At 36.4% G+C, this 15,419-nt stretch overlaps 1 protein-coding gene across 5 annotated transcripts in view; it reads left to right on the forward strand.

Moving 5' to 3' along the window:
• Positions 1 to 15,419, forward strand: part of LOC138723162 (leucine-rich repeat-containing protein 7-like) — a 175,350-nt gene that overhangs the window by 100,436 nt on the left and 59,495 nt on the right. For all 5 annotated transcript variants that reach the window (XM_069862062.1, XM_069862063.1, XM_069862060.1 and 2 more), the window contains exons 7-8: positions 9,274 to 9,337; positions 13,247 to 13,321. In XM_069862062.1, coding sequence (XP_069718163.1) covers positions 9,274 to 9,337; positions 13,247 to 13,321 — 139 coding nt within the window. The remainder of the gene's footprint in view (positions 1 to 9,273; positions 9,338 to 13,246; positions 13,322 to 15,419) is intronic.

Here is a 15,419-nt window from a genome sequence, read left to right on the forward strand (position 1 = left end):
GTAAGGGTATAAAGCATGTGCTAAATTCTTTAGAGATTTGAATAATATATTATATATCCTGATGAAATAGAGGTTATTTTTAGTCAGCTTTTGGTAGTGGAAACTTAGAGCCTGCTTCTCCTCACTTCTTGAGAGGGTGGAGACCCAGATCCCAAGTACTAGTTATTTTATATTGATTTAATACTATGTTGAAGTTGATCAGTATGGCAGTGTTTGCAAATCAGTTGGTTGCTTTTCACCATATGATTACATTGTAAACAAAATATAAGTTGTCAAATACAGTATTTACTAAATACTGACTCTTTTAAGTAAAACCAGTGAGGTGACCTTTGTGGCAGTGAATGATTCAGTCAGTCTTGCTCAGTGTCAGTAGGTTTGAATTTAGATACCTGCAGTGAGCCGTGTGCTAGACAGGTGTGTTTGTCCCAGAGCAGGGAGCAATTTTTATTGTCATTGTGTCACCCATGTTACTGCTATTTCATGTTTCTTTGTCCAAGTGCAGACATCTTCCAGGAAAATTGTTGTTCTCGTCAGAGCTATGTATTTTTTACTAGATGTGAATTTGGCTTTGAGGTTTAGTGACTGTTCAGGTGCATTTATTTTGTGACTCTAATGTGCCGAAGGTCATACTACTCTCAAGGAATATTAATGCTGAAATTCACTGACAGAATAGCTGCATGTTTGCTGTTACTTATATTTTGAATGTTTTTAACTAGATATACTCTGAAATTTTGCAAATATTAATTTCTTGTGTTCAAATTTTCCACTGAAATCAGCGTTTGAACATAGATACGAAGCTAAGAAAGACACGTTACTTGCTGGAAAAGGGACAGTAGTTTAGTGGAGGCCATTTCGCACTGCACATGGGCACATGTTTTCTTATATATTCTGGATAGTATCCCTCCAGTTTTTTCTGAGATAAATATCACGAGATAGAAAATACCAAATGTTAAGTGATAGCTTTAGGTTATTAAGGATCCTTCAAGTAGTGATTTGTAAGCCAAATGGGACATTTCAGTGATGCCATGAATTTACGCATTAAGGATTATTTGGCTTCAACTTTAGGGAGAACAGTCTTAAGATATGTATGGAAGTCCCACATCTATCCTTTACTTGTAGTCACACCACTAACAGCATCCCAGCCTGTTTGCTCTGCAAGTCTGTCCTGTTCAGCAAGATTCTCACAGAGCCACTGCTGCTCCCAAATGCAATGTGTTCCCAAAGTGTGCTGAGCAAGGACCCACAAACAGGGATCCACAAAGAATATCTAATTATGTGCTATATTATTATATTGCAAGGAAATGTGTGCACCAGGTAATGCGGACTTTCATGTCACTTAGTCCAGAACGTGGAAAATATGCAAAGCCTGTTTTCAGGAAGAAGACAGAGGAATCTGGAAAACGAATGCCAAATAAAAAGAGAAAACAGTAGGGTTTTTTTCTTTCTATAAAAAAAATGTATTCATAAAGTCTTGATATTGCCAGGAGCTTTGCACTGGCTGATGAGATTTTTTCAGTGTCCTGTTCATGTATGTAATCAGTTAAGCAGAAGTAGATCTGAACTGAAATTTCCAGTGCTCTTACCCAATGATTTGAAAGCTGTGCTGGGAAAGAAATTTGTGTGTGGATGAGGGCCAAAACTCTGAGGATTTCACCTTTCTCTACAATCAGTTGAGCAAACTGTTACAGTTGCAGAATGATTCATACCTGGATCCTGAACTGAAGGACTAATTTTAGTGATCTGATCCATTTCCACCAGAAAAACAAACAGATGGGAATTTAGGATCCTATATGGAAAAGGAATACTTTAAGTCAGTAGTGCGTGGTTAAAATCCTTACATTCTGCACACAAACATTTTTTTCTGAAATCCAATGTCCATGTGTTTTTATTATGACTGAACCATGGAGGAGCTTGATTTCCAGTTTCTGCATTTAGGACTTCTGTCTTGATGGTGCTTTTCATTCTAGGTTCTTGAGACTGTACTAGCTAGTCTCACAAGTCTTCAGTGCCATAGATGCATTGGTTGTGTTTAGACACACCTTCTACACCAGCAGTTCCATCTTTTGGGCATTGAAATTGGTTTTTCTCATCTTAGCGTTTGAAGATGGAGAGTGCTCTTGCCCATCGCCTGAGAGTGTACAGTGGCTCGAACAGCAGAGGAAACGGAGTCAGCAGATTTTTGGGCACCAGAAATGGCAGCATCGGGAGCATCAGCATGAGTAGACTGTGTTGAGGTAGTTCTCCCAAACTGTATGATGAAACTAAGCAGTTTTGGTACTCAAAGGCTGATGGAGGCTGCCTCTTAGTCCAAGATGTTTAATCCAGATGAATATGTTGGGTTATTTTTCCCATGTGCTTAACCCAGGTAACGTTGTACAGCCCTGCATTTTGCACAGCAGTGTTGCTGACAGCCGTGCAGCCAAGGCAGCAGTGTGCCTGTGGATTGTCTGCTCCCAGGTTCTCTTCATGTTAAAAATGAGTAACAAAGAAGCACAGTTTAGTGACTGACTGCTTCTGGATTCAGTCTTCAGAGACTTAATTACTATAGGCATCATCCTGTGGTCTCTGCTATGTTCTTTGATTTGTGGTTTGATAACTGAAGATTATAAAATCCTTAAGTTCTTCAATATAATTAAAAATTGGCTGTTATTTCTTATCATTAAGTTAAAATAGACATTATTGTAGATATTATATACGTTGTTTTAGATATTTTCTCTGTTACATATTTCAGTCCTTGTGTAAGAGTATTTTATATCCTCAAAATCGTTTTTTAAACATACTCTGATTCTTTGAAGTCTGAATAATATATGGATTCAGTACTTTATGACAGATTAACTTGTACTTGTGGTCCTTTGCTTCACACCATACATGGTTTATATTCTAGGAATAAAGGTTACTGTGTACAACAAAAGTGTGAGAAAACATTATTTGAAATGCATACAGCAGATAATCCAGTAATGGCAACATAATTGCCCTTTTTTGCTTTTTATTTCTTCAGAAAATAACAGTATTCATTTATCATAAACTCATATGAAAATATAATTCTGTACGTTGTTACACAAGGAAACGGAGTATGTAATCTTTATAACTTTCTCACTGCTGTCTCTATAGAGTTATGCCCAACAAAATGCCTGCTTTAATTCCTGCACCAGTGTCATATTGTATCTCTAATTGTATTTATCATTGTATAAGTCCAGTTGTATCTCTGACAGTTGCTTTTCACTTGTGAATTTTTACCTATTGGAGATACTTTTGATACTTTTGTTCTTCACATGTGGCAAAAATCCAGATGTGATTAAAACCTTGTGACCGAAGGTTTGGATCAACCTTCTTGTAATCACCATCTCCTGTCAGAAAACTAGCCAGGGTTTTGGTGAGAATACCATGATTTTGTTAAAATAATTTATGGCAGTTGTCTTGTTTGTTTTACTGGGAACTGTAAAAGGAAAGTGCTTTCCTGGTTATTTGAAGTGTTTACAGTGTATTAACAAGGATCTTCTAAATAAGGCAGGAAAACCAAAAATGCAAGAACATGAGAAATTTGTGTTAGGCAATTTATGTGATTACGATTAATATGATTAGTACCACTGAATTGTATAATGTGAGTTATGATTTATGGGGTGCAAATGTTTTAAAACTATTGTGACCAGTGTTGATTTTTCACCAAGTATTCCATAATCTGTCTAAGCTACTCTCTATGCTGGTTTTCATGCATTTGTAGTTTTTTAGAGAACCATGCTCCATTGTTGTATTTAAATGTAATAGAAAAAGATATTTGCCTCATTCTGAGCCTACCATGAGGTTCACTTCAGTAGCCAAGACTCAGAACTTCTCTGTGTGATCCTGCAGTTACTTATGAATGGAAGAATAGATACAAATGCGATATGGATAAAGATTTATGTGAAATTTTTGGCTGCAAGTTTTATTCGCACATTAATTATATTACATTACATCATTTAAGCAATGAATATTTAACTAAGCATTACTCATCATTGCACCTTTCTTGCTTCACCTTTATCAAATGACCCCACATAAAAAATATAATTAATCTTTTCATAAGAAAAGTATAAGTAATTACTTGAAAGAGATAAAAATATCACAAGCTAATGAAAAGTTCCATATAATATTCCACAGGGTGCATTTGGCAGCGTGCTTTAGCTTTTGATGTAGTACCAGCTAAGTGAAATTAATCTGCCTCTGTATAAAAGTTAGTTTCTGAAACTATGTGTCTGACCATAGAAATTACACACAGTAATGTTGCCTTTTATGATATTTTCAGTAGCACAAACCAAACCTTTTAAAGTAAAATTTTTATTCAAAGATAGAATGCAGCATGAGATACAGTTGGTTTTTTTACCAACTCAATTGTAACTTATATTACCACTCATTTCATCTTCTAAGAGTTTTAGATTTTCACATGCCAAAATATGTAGTATGTATAAACAGCAATTATATGTGTAAATAACAATGGAATACTACTGTTCAGGTTCCAGTTTGCAGGTGTTTTCAACCTTTAGCTGGGGGGTTTTGAACACTTTTAAGGTGGGTGTGGGGAGTCATAACCACTAGAGGCTTTTATTGACTTTAATGCAGAATGATGAAGTATCAAGTAATACTGCCTGTGAGAGAAGACTTTGTACAAACCATTGAAGATGTATTTCACATTTCCTGGGTTTTAACTTGTGAAGGCTTGTGGTTGTGTGCAGTTAATATTACAACTGAAAACCTTGTAACATCTACAAGTGTGAAGAACTCTGACCTTACGATGCTCAGACACTGAAATGTGTTTCCTGGGGTGTGAAACCTCTGTGTGGTGCTAAGGAGGGAAACCTGCCATCGGGATGTTAGAGGGATTTTGGTAGTGTTCCATGGCTTTTGGTGGTGTCATCATTCAGGCAGAGAGGATGTGCCCTGCAGGGCTGACACAGGGCTGCTCTGCGGAGAGGCCCAACTGATCTCTTTTAAGCCAAAACACTTTGCTTTCCAAAATGGAAACTGGTAAATTGTGGTTATTGTAATAATCATTTTCCAAAAACTCCGAGTCCAGTCTTGCAGGTGCTTCCTAGCAGGGGGAGCTCGCACGTGTAAATTCTCATAAAGCTAATGAGGTTCTGTATGGTAATGAGAGTGTCCATAGTCATCAAGTGTGCAATGAAAAATGTAATTACTTACTCCATTGGGTTTAATTAATTTAAAATTTTGTTTACAATATTTACAACTTGTATCTAAATGTCAGAAATCTAAACTAGATTAATAACAGATCACTTGAGACACACCGATGAAAGTTTCAGGAGGAGTAAGTTAGACATAAACATTTTCAGGGATGTCCATGTTATTTAAAGACAAAGTGGATGTAAATGAGCTGACGTGAGTGTGTTGTAGCTTTGTGTATTAAACTTAGCTTTTGTCTGGATGTGTAAAGTGTCAGCCAACTTTTGCAAGACTTTTCTAAAGAGAAGTAAAGTGCAGTTAGAGCATCAAAGAGGTTAAAAACATTATATTATTGTTTTTATTATTATTATTGTTGTTGTTGTTGTTAGTATTATTTAATGGGGATTATAATATGAAGTGGCATTCTTTGGGGAAAGCATGAAATGCCCACTTTGGCCAAGGTGCTGTGCTGATGAAATGTTTACTGCTTCTTAAATGGCTCACTGCCTTCTAGGTACTCTTGCATACTAAGCTTCACTATTAAAAGATAAACTATTTTCATATTCCTTCGGGATTTGTAGCAAGAATAATTCAATGTAATGAATACTGTAAGAACCAAAAATGCATTAAGAAGCAGGCTGGGAAGTGGGGAGCATGAGTCATGACTTCTGTTACTGGAAAGGTCTGTGTAGAGTATATAGAAAGTCAGTTTCTGTTTAAGAATTGGTGGGCTCAGTCTTGACTGATCATAGCTATATTGGTAAATACTGGTTTGGAACTGTCAAGTTTAACTCCTCCATACTCTAGGCTTGAAGTACAGTATCTTGTTTTGTGCCTTATAGTCAATAATATTTGTTGTTACTTTTTTTACTTCATTTTAATTTAGGTGCTTGCCCCTTTAGATCTGTGCGGGCAGCAGCCATTCCTTTTATCAAAGAAGCAAAAAGTCTCTGTTGCTTTCTTGTCTCGAAGACATTTCTGAAAATTGATCAAATAAGTTGGGAAATACATTGGAAAGGAGACATGGAATAGTTGTGGGACAGGAAAAAGAAAACTAAAAAAATCATGTACAACCGTGAACTTGAGTATGAAATAGGCAAAATATCAGAAAGTATTAAAAAAGTGAAGTTATTGAGAATTAATCTGTGTTAGGGTGACAGTCAGCATAGAAAGATGAAATAATTCTAAAAGGAAACTGTGACTATTTCTAGATATTTCTGAAACACCAAATGATCATCAGAAATAACGTATTTGCTATGTTCATAGACTTGTTAGGAAACAGATTGTGCAAAAATGGAACACAAAAAGAACAGTGATGAACAAGTAAAAAAGTGAACACTTAGAAGAATTTCTTAGAAAGTCTTAAAGGTTAAAAAGACATACACCAACACAAAAGACCCAGAAGAACCAGTAATACAGGAATATCTCCTGCACTGGTAGCACTCGGGTGTTTCACAGTACTGGTAACCTCAGTTTCAAAGAGCTTTCTGACCTTGGTATTCCGAAAACTGCTGTGTAAATGCACTAGCATTTATTACATTATACAACTTCAATTTTCTGTGTGTGAAAAATCAGCAGATTATGTGAGATGAAAGATAATAGCCTAAATATGAAAGACAGCAGATTCCATCAAAAAGAATCATTTGGTTGGTTTAGTGGTGAACTATCTACCTAAGAGGCATAGGTATATTTAACAAGTTCTCTGTACAGAGCAAAAATTTCTGTAAGTACAGAAGCTCATCTGATGCCTGACCTTAATACCTGACCGTAAGAATCATTCCTTGAAGTTATGCTGAATGATGAAGAAATACAGTAGGTCAGTCAAAGTTTTGGTTTAGTTAAAGAAATCCAATAAAGTATAGAACTTCTTAAACAGAATGTTTATTGATCTACATGCTTTTTGATTTTGCTGATGTATGTCTAGAAAAAAAATGCTTCACTGCTACTGAAGAATGGCATTTCTGTGAATTTTTTTCTTATTCCAAAACTAAAAGTAATTTGCTTGTAATATATGTTCAGTAGTGTTCTCTATCTAGCCCCATCACAACCTCACTTTTCCATAATGTGAATGTTAAAACAAGTCTATATTTTTCATCCATAGTTTCTTTGATAATCAGTTTACCTTCTGATACAAATTGCAGAGATAAAATGGTTGATATTTTATATCCCATCAGTTAAGACTGCTAATTTTTGGATTAGGATCAACTCTGGTTACATTAGAAGTCCTCGGAACTGACTGTTGCAGTTAATGCTAATTTGCTTAATTATATTTATCCTCTTTTTTCACTACTATGACCATGAAAATCCAGTATGGGGTTTAGAGCATGTTAGGCTGTCAGGGCTTAAAAAGTTCTGCAGTACAGAAACAAAGTAATTTTGAATACAGCTTCCTAATCTCAATTTCTTACAGACATGAAATTCTAACATTTTGGAAAGACCTAAAGTGACAAGTAGTACATGTGTATGACATGGTAAATTTGCTTTAGAAAATTCTTCATTTTTTCCAGTATGAGCAAAGTTGTACCCTACACAACTGTAGATCATCCGTTCCAGTTAAAGCAAACATGGTCCTGCCGTCCTTCTAGCACACTCAGTTCTTCACGTTCACAAACTGCTCAGCAATTTTCCTCTCATTTTGAAAAGATCTTTGCTGCTTTGGGATTACTTCTTTGAGTCGGTGCTTCTGCTGTCATATGTTCTAAGTATAGATTTTAAAACTCTGTGTATTTTTAAAAACTTGACCTGTATTCACAGTTGGTAGATTTTAAAGGCTTTAAACAGTCAGCCTACATACACTGTGGTCTGTGCCTTTGTCGGTTTAAGCTGTACTTGAGAGAACCAGTTTTTCTCACAGCACAAATTCCGAGATAAACCTGGGAGATTTATCCTATTGACTTCAGTAAGTGGCAAATTTAATCATGTAATTTTTAGCAATTTCTCGCTTTTCCTCTTATTTCACTGTTTCAGTCACTTGAGCCCAAGCATTAAAAGTGCCTTTTTGCTGTTACGTCACAGACATAAATCCAGATTATCCCTCATTTAAAGCCCTTCACTGCATAAAGCATGGTCAATAGTAACTTTTGGTTCACTTTCTTATAATATGTTCTTATATGTTCTTATCTTTCTTTTATATCGCTGTGAGAAAGGATCAGCTGATCTGGTTGGTTTTGCTGTCATGCTCACGCTCTTTTGCAGCAGAGGCTGTCTGAAGCCTTTCTTGCCCTCAGAGGAGCCACTGCCAGAAGAAGGGCTCTCAGCAGCCCAGTGCAACACATTGCTCCCATCCACCTCTGGTGTCGTGGATCCTACCATCTCCTTGCCAGGCTCTTGTGCTGTGAATAGCACAGAGGGAGGTGTATTTGCCTAGATGTGCTTTGCAGCAGATCTCAGATTGGACATTAAATCAAAAAAACTGTATTCTGTTGTGTATCTGCTGACAATGGTAGAGTTTTCATCAGCTACTGGCAGGCAGCAAGTGTCACTAAATACCTCTGCGTACAGGTGTGGCACTTACCGCTCATGTGGCAGCCAAGTTTCAGGTCAACCATTCAACAACCCAAAGAGGAGGAGACCCCATCAGCTCAGTGCATTCTGTCAGACCAACACAAGTATGCAAACCAAGCTTCATCGAGGCTTAGCTCTATTCATATGCTGGTCCTTGGCACAATAGTATTTTAGTATGGCTGTTAGGTACAGTACAGGTACAGATTTAGGGAGGTAAAAACCATACTTTGTGCTTTTGCAGTGAAGAGCCCAAACACTTTCTAGTGGCTTATAGAGAAGTTGTTAACAAATTTATAAATCTGTATAAAAAAATGTCAGAATTTATATTACATTCAATTGATTATAAATATAACATGGGTCATTTTCCTTGCCAACTATGCAAAATTATACCAAGTCTTTAAGTTTATTTTATACTAACATAATTGTTGGTAGCTTTTTAGTTCAAGAACTTTATCTCATGCTTTGAAGATGGACCGGATTGTTCTCATTTATATCAACATAAGTCTGATGTAATTATATTTGCTGTAACAGTATTATTTGAGCTTTATTTATATCTAAGTAAAATTTGACCAACATTTTGCAAGTAAATCATCTTGGATATCTCCTAATCTCTTACAGGTCGATGCACAAACTGACTCAACTGGAGAGACTTGATCTGGGCAATAATGAATTCTCTGAGCTGGTAAGAAATGTACCATTTTTCAATAGAACAGTTTGTGTTGCAAGGGGCCTTAAAGACCAACCCCTCTGCCATGGGCAGGGATGCCTTCCACTGGATCAGGTTGCTCAAAGCCTCATCCAGCTTGGCCTCAAACACCTCCAGGGCATTCATGACTTCTCTGCACAGTCTGTTCCAGTGTCTCACCACCTTCACAGTAAAAAACAGTCTGGTTGCTCTGTGTTCAGGGCATTACATTTTTACTTAAAAGGCATTATTGTATTGTGGCCACAGGCTGTGGTCACTTTTCCTTGTAGAACTAAGGACTGATCATAGTTCATGAGTTGAATGTTGATAATACAATATGCTTTATCTACATCAGGCTTCTGTGGTTCAAATCAAGGTTGCAGGTGATTGTTGCCCTGAGATGGTTGCTAGTGCTGGAATATTTCAGTGTGGGATGAATTGTCAATCTCGATATAAATACTGGAACCAGTTATGCATTAATTTCTTAGCATCTATCATTATATCCTGCAAATGTTAGCAATTGATATTAGCAGCAGTAGATGATGGATTCCAAAAGCAGTTTCTGTCCCTAATTCACCTCTAAGGTAAAAATTAGGTTCCTTGAGATTTAATAGATTTGAGGAGTTTTCTCTAGTATCAGTATAAAAAAAATATCAAGTTGCTGTTCCCTTTGGGTATACTGGCATCCTTTAGAATCAGAATGAGGGTGTTTCAACTGTGTTTTAAATTTGGCCTGTTTTTAAGGACAGCTTGTTGACTTAATTGTGCGGGAACTGGAAATATGTTAAGAGAAGCAAATCTTAGAAAAACTGCTGCTTCATCCTTTTTGAGACCCATCACTACTAGGGCTGTTTGGGAGGGCCCGTGCCTTTTTAGGACAACAAATTATTACTGTGATGCTCACTATTGCACTGATGGCAAGATAAATTTCTGTGCGTGCCATATCCACCAACAGCCTGCCCAGTGACTATTAAACCCTGTGATGTGAAACACCTTTCCAGTGTCATAGAAAAACAATCTGTAAAAATTGTGTTGCTGACTGACGCCATATAATTTTACAAGGGTGATATTTCCTGTAGCTTTAATTAAAATTAAGATAATTTCACTTAAAACAAATTTTGAAACATCATCTCGTAGTAGCAAGCTGTAGCAAAGAGTCTACATCTGGTTTATAGACAGTGCACTGTCTTCTATGGTTATGGTTATAGCCTTCTTAATGTTTACTAATTTATACTGCTGTGTAGGAGAGACTAGATGGGTTTAACTCAGGTTTTTAATGAAATCTGGAAATCTTTTGCAAGATAAATAGAGTAACATTTTCAGAAGTGGTATTTGGAATTTTGATAAAAGAAATATGTGCATGCTTCCTGCATTCACAGTATATCTTTTTTGGGAATGTGTTGGTTTTGTGGTCTTTGTTTTAACTTACTTCAGCATCATTCTGTGTTTTTATATTGTAGCATACTGTCTCCTGATAATGATAAATGAGGAATTTGGTGGCTCCATCCTGCTATTAGGACCAGACTCCCTGAGTTGACTCATTTTTCAGACATCTGGTCCAAAAATGTATGAACTAGAAATAAGTGCCTGAAGCATAATGGGCCAAAAGGCAAAGGAACAGCATGAATCAGCAGAAATGAATAGGAAAAGTGGTACTAGTTTGAAATCAAAGCACCTGGGGAAAAAATGATAAAAAGATTGTGTTTTCATGGATTCTGAAAATCTGATTTGAGTTCCTTCTTAATTTCTTTGACAGTCCCTCTCTGGGTTATTGAAGTTCCTCCCTTTGCACTGGGAGACCATGCCCTTCACACAGACAGTCTGGAGCCATAGGCATGGGGTTAGGAATAAAGGTAGTGCAGAAGTGAAGTAATTTTATTCATTCATTTTTCGGAAACAAGATTATATAAATCATGAGATAGATGTGTGTTCCTAAAATAGAAATTGTCACTTCCTGAACAGCAGCCATATTCAGTGTAATCAGGGAAGGGGATAGTTATTCTGTGTCACGGGTCTCTGGGAAAAATGGGTCAAGGATCTGAAATAACTCAGTCTTTGAAGTGTCAAAAAGTGGCACTGAACAAATGATAAGCAGCAATTGTGGTACCTCTGCCTGAAATGATGGGGAAGGCTGCTGTAGATCTCTGCAGAGTTTTGAGAGTCTGGTGCCACCAGCAAGGCAATTTGGACAATGCCCTTAATAATGTCCTTTTGGTTTTGGTCAGCCCTGAATTGGCCAGGCAGTTGGACTGGATGACAGCTCGAAGATCCCTTCCAACTGAAATAAAGCTGTTCTGTTCTGTTCTAATTGTGGCAGTCTGTGTGGAAAATGAAAATGTTCTCCATAAACGCACCAGCAGAAACATTTCTAACAGATAAATAAGTTTTTAATGCCACTTATCGAAACGTTAGTGAGAGCTCATCTGAATTGTGGCATGCTGAAGAAATTTTGAATCAGACTGTAGTATGTACAACACAGGAGTAGGCTGTTGCCTTTGAGAAGGACACTAGTCTAATGAAAGGCATTTAAAAGAAAATTAAAGCTGAGAGGGGACATTATGATTATCTCTAATAGCTGTAGTCAGTGAACACTCTGGAGGAATAAAGAACCATTAATCATCACAGGAACTAATACTATGAAATGACCATTAATTAATTTAGCCTGGAAATTAGGAGTGCTTTTAACCATTGAAGGACAACAAAATTTCCATAGAACTAGCCAAGGCAAAATAAATTCTCTTAAAAATAGTGACTAAAGATCATTTAGTAGAAGTACATTATGTGGTGATATGGAAAAAATGAGGGACTGAGCTTTCCAAATATGCCAGTTCTGTCTTCTCCAATGACGCATCCAGACACTCTCCTGTGATGTACCCTAGGAGCTGAGCAGCTGGAAATTCGTATTTCTTATGAGACTTAACAACGTTCCAGTGAACTTGGACCATGGGAGACAATTAGAGGTCTCTCTTAAGGTCCTGTGATGCTAGGCAGATATGTTTGTTTCTAGCTGTGTTGAATTAATTCCAGTGAAGTAGTACTTTAAAGTAAACACATTTTAAAAATTATAGAGTCTGATTTAATCAGAATCAAATGAAATATTTAATATCAGTGCCGGGCAGATTTTGAAAAAAAGTCTCTACAGCTTTACAGAGCTAAGTCAAATTGAAAGTCTTGGTTTACCTGTGAAAATAGTGCTTCATGAAGAAGAAAAGTACTGCTTAGGCTGAAGCATGGAAATATTTGTGACCTGGTAATTCTTGGTTTTCACAACTGAATTGAACAATAAATTATTTTTCAGCCTCACTAATACCCTGTAGTGTTGAAAAGAATGGAAAATCTTAGATGAAAGCTTAATATTGTCATTTTAAGGCTTGATTATTGCATATCACTATTACAACTACTGAATATGACAATTGTAGACATTAAATTGTACGTAAATGTGGTGTCTCCAGGAAAGTGTTCAACAATATGCCTCTGTTAAACTGTTTTTCAGACTATAAATTACACAAAAGGTAGAGTTTAGCTTGTGTTGCAAGATGGGATTTGGTCTTTCTTTTCAATGCGTTGTTTCTGAAGCTCCACAATCCTCACTTCTCTCCTTTGCCTTGTTCAGTAATTGTGTGCTGCCAGTAGACTGTTTAGAGCAAGAAGTTCTCAGGAGTTCTTCTTTGTATTCATTTCTTTTCCAAATGGTTCTTAAATTTTACAAATTTTGAAAAAGAGCAGCAGTAGTTAAATTAAATTAAATTATTATACTGTTCACATCATTAAGTATCTGAAAGTCTGATGAGATAAAAAGAAGGAAATGAAGGTGAAGAGTGATTATTTTTTTAAGAAAATATTTGTTTAGATTTAATAAAAAAAATATTTGTTTAACTGTTCATAATACTGTATTCTTTTCCTCAGCCTGAGGTTCTGGAACAAATACAAAATCTAAAGGAGCTGTGGATGGACAACAATTCTCTGCAAGTACTACCTGGGGTATGAACATCTATTTTATGTAATCAAATTATTATGTGATATAGTGAACTATTTACCTTGCAGTAAATAAATGCATGTGCATTTTCTTGAATGGGTACATATTCTGAGTTCATATAGTCATTAAATATTATCAAAAAATAAAAGTTTCAGCATAGCCATTCATATGAAATCCTTTTAGACATCGAGTTATTACATCATAGTATCTAAATGGGGATGTGCCTATTTTATTTAAGCCTTGTGTAGTTTTCGTTATGAGGGGAAATTATTTCCTATTGTCTTCTCAGTCACCAAGCATTAACTGGCAGAAAACTAGAAAGCAGAGAAACTCATGTGACTTTTTAAAAGGAAGAGGAAACATCAAGTAATCTAAATAAACTTAAAAGTAGCAGATGGTTCATACAGATTCAACTATGCCAAAAGCAATTCTGAGGCAGAGGGTTGAAGATGTATTTCTCTAGAAAGCACTCCATGTAGAAATGGAACAAAAAATATTTTAAATTTAAACATTAAGGTGAGGCTATGTGGTAGTGCTATTTCTGAGTTGTTGCTATCCCATGGTAGAACTTGAATTTTCAGTTTTTATTTATTTCAGATGATTGCTCTAAAATACCTACACTTATCATGACTGGAGAAAGGGATCCCCGTCCTTGGCATTTTATCCCACAGGTGACAGATCCTGTGTTTCACAAAATAAACTTCTTCATTGCTGCAGGGAAAACTTATAACTAGATCTAGCACAAACATGGCTGGGTGTTGGAAGAAGCAGCAGCACTTACTCTTTCAGCTTGCAACATATCAAAATTCAGTTTTTTGCATTGAGCAATGACTGTCTTTGTCTTAAATAATTACATTCATGCATTTTTATTTTGCGTTAAGCAGGGTGTTTTCACAGAAAATGATTATTTTCCATCTCTATCCAAATGCCCAGTTTTTGTGTGCTTGATTAGTGAAAAGAAGCTGGTGTTGGAACGACTTCTTGATACTGAAACCAGCTGAAGATCAAGAACCGAAATATTGCATTGTTGTTGCAGTGTAACTAAGTGGAAGAAGGATCAGATATACTATATATATATACACACACATATATATATATCCTGTTTTTTTTCTGTTCACAAGTAAATTGGTTAACATACCCAGAGCTAAAATGTGTGCCAAACAGTCCTGCTTATAACTGGAGAGGGTATTCAGAGTTGAAGACGTTCAGTAGATTGTGAAACAGAATCACAAGGAGCCTAATTATTTTCAGTGAATAATTCATGTTTCCTGAATCTGGTTGTTGTAGACCCAAGATGGTGTTTTAGGAAAGTCTTCTGCAAAACAAGAGGTTTGAAACTGTTAATATTAGCTTTAAATTTTTATTTTTAAGAACAGAAAGGAAATACCAACTGGCAATTAATTTTAAGATTTGTCAGGTTTCCAGTGTTATAATTCAGTTTTTAAAGAAGTAGCCTGTGCTAGAAGCATAGATTGTATTCAACTATTAATGTGACTAGAATGGCGAAAGTTGGGGTGAAAGGGAGATATTTCCTTTATACAACAACTCACATGTGATTAAACATAACGTGAAACTGCCTCCTTAGAAACAGAGAGCAGTTCTCAGACAGGTAAGAGATGAAAAGCAAGTTGTGTTCATATTGTTTTGAAAGGCCCTGTAGGTGAAGCTTTCTAAAGCTATTTTCCTTTTTCACGTGTACAGTAAATAACCACCAGAAGTGTATGTAAATAATTTTAAAAGTCACTCCTGTGAACTTTTATAGAACCCATACCCTTCACAAGAGATTCTTATGGCTTTCCCAAGGTCCATAAAGGAAGTTCCTGCATAAGCCATGCAGCATTGTGCTGCCCTGTCTCACTTTTTTGTGTCGTCTTCTGGGCTCTGATGTGACTCTGCCACTGTCACAGATCCTGCTCCTTTACACCCAGCAGTGATACCTCTGTGCTGTTCCACTTGTAAGTTGTAGCTTAAGGAAAACAACAGCATCTTTTGTGTTGGTTTTCTTGGTGAAAGTTCACGTCTAGAATGTAGTGACGTTGTGATAGTGGATCAAGAAGCACATTGCTTCCACAGGATTCAAACTCTACAATCTGCTACACAGAT

Source organism: Phaenicophaeus curvirostris, chromosome 8 (assembly GCF_032191515.1).
Source record: "Phaenicophaeus curvirostris isolate KB17595 chromosome 8, BPBGC_Pcur_1.0, whole genome shotgun sequence".
NCBI lineage: Eukaryota > Metazoa > Chordata > Aves > Cuculiformes > Cuculidae > Phaenicophaeus > Phaenicophaeus curvirostris.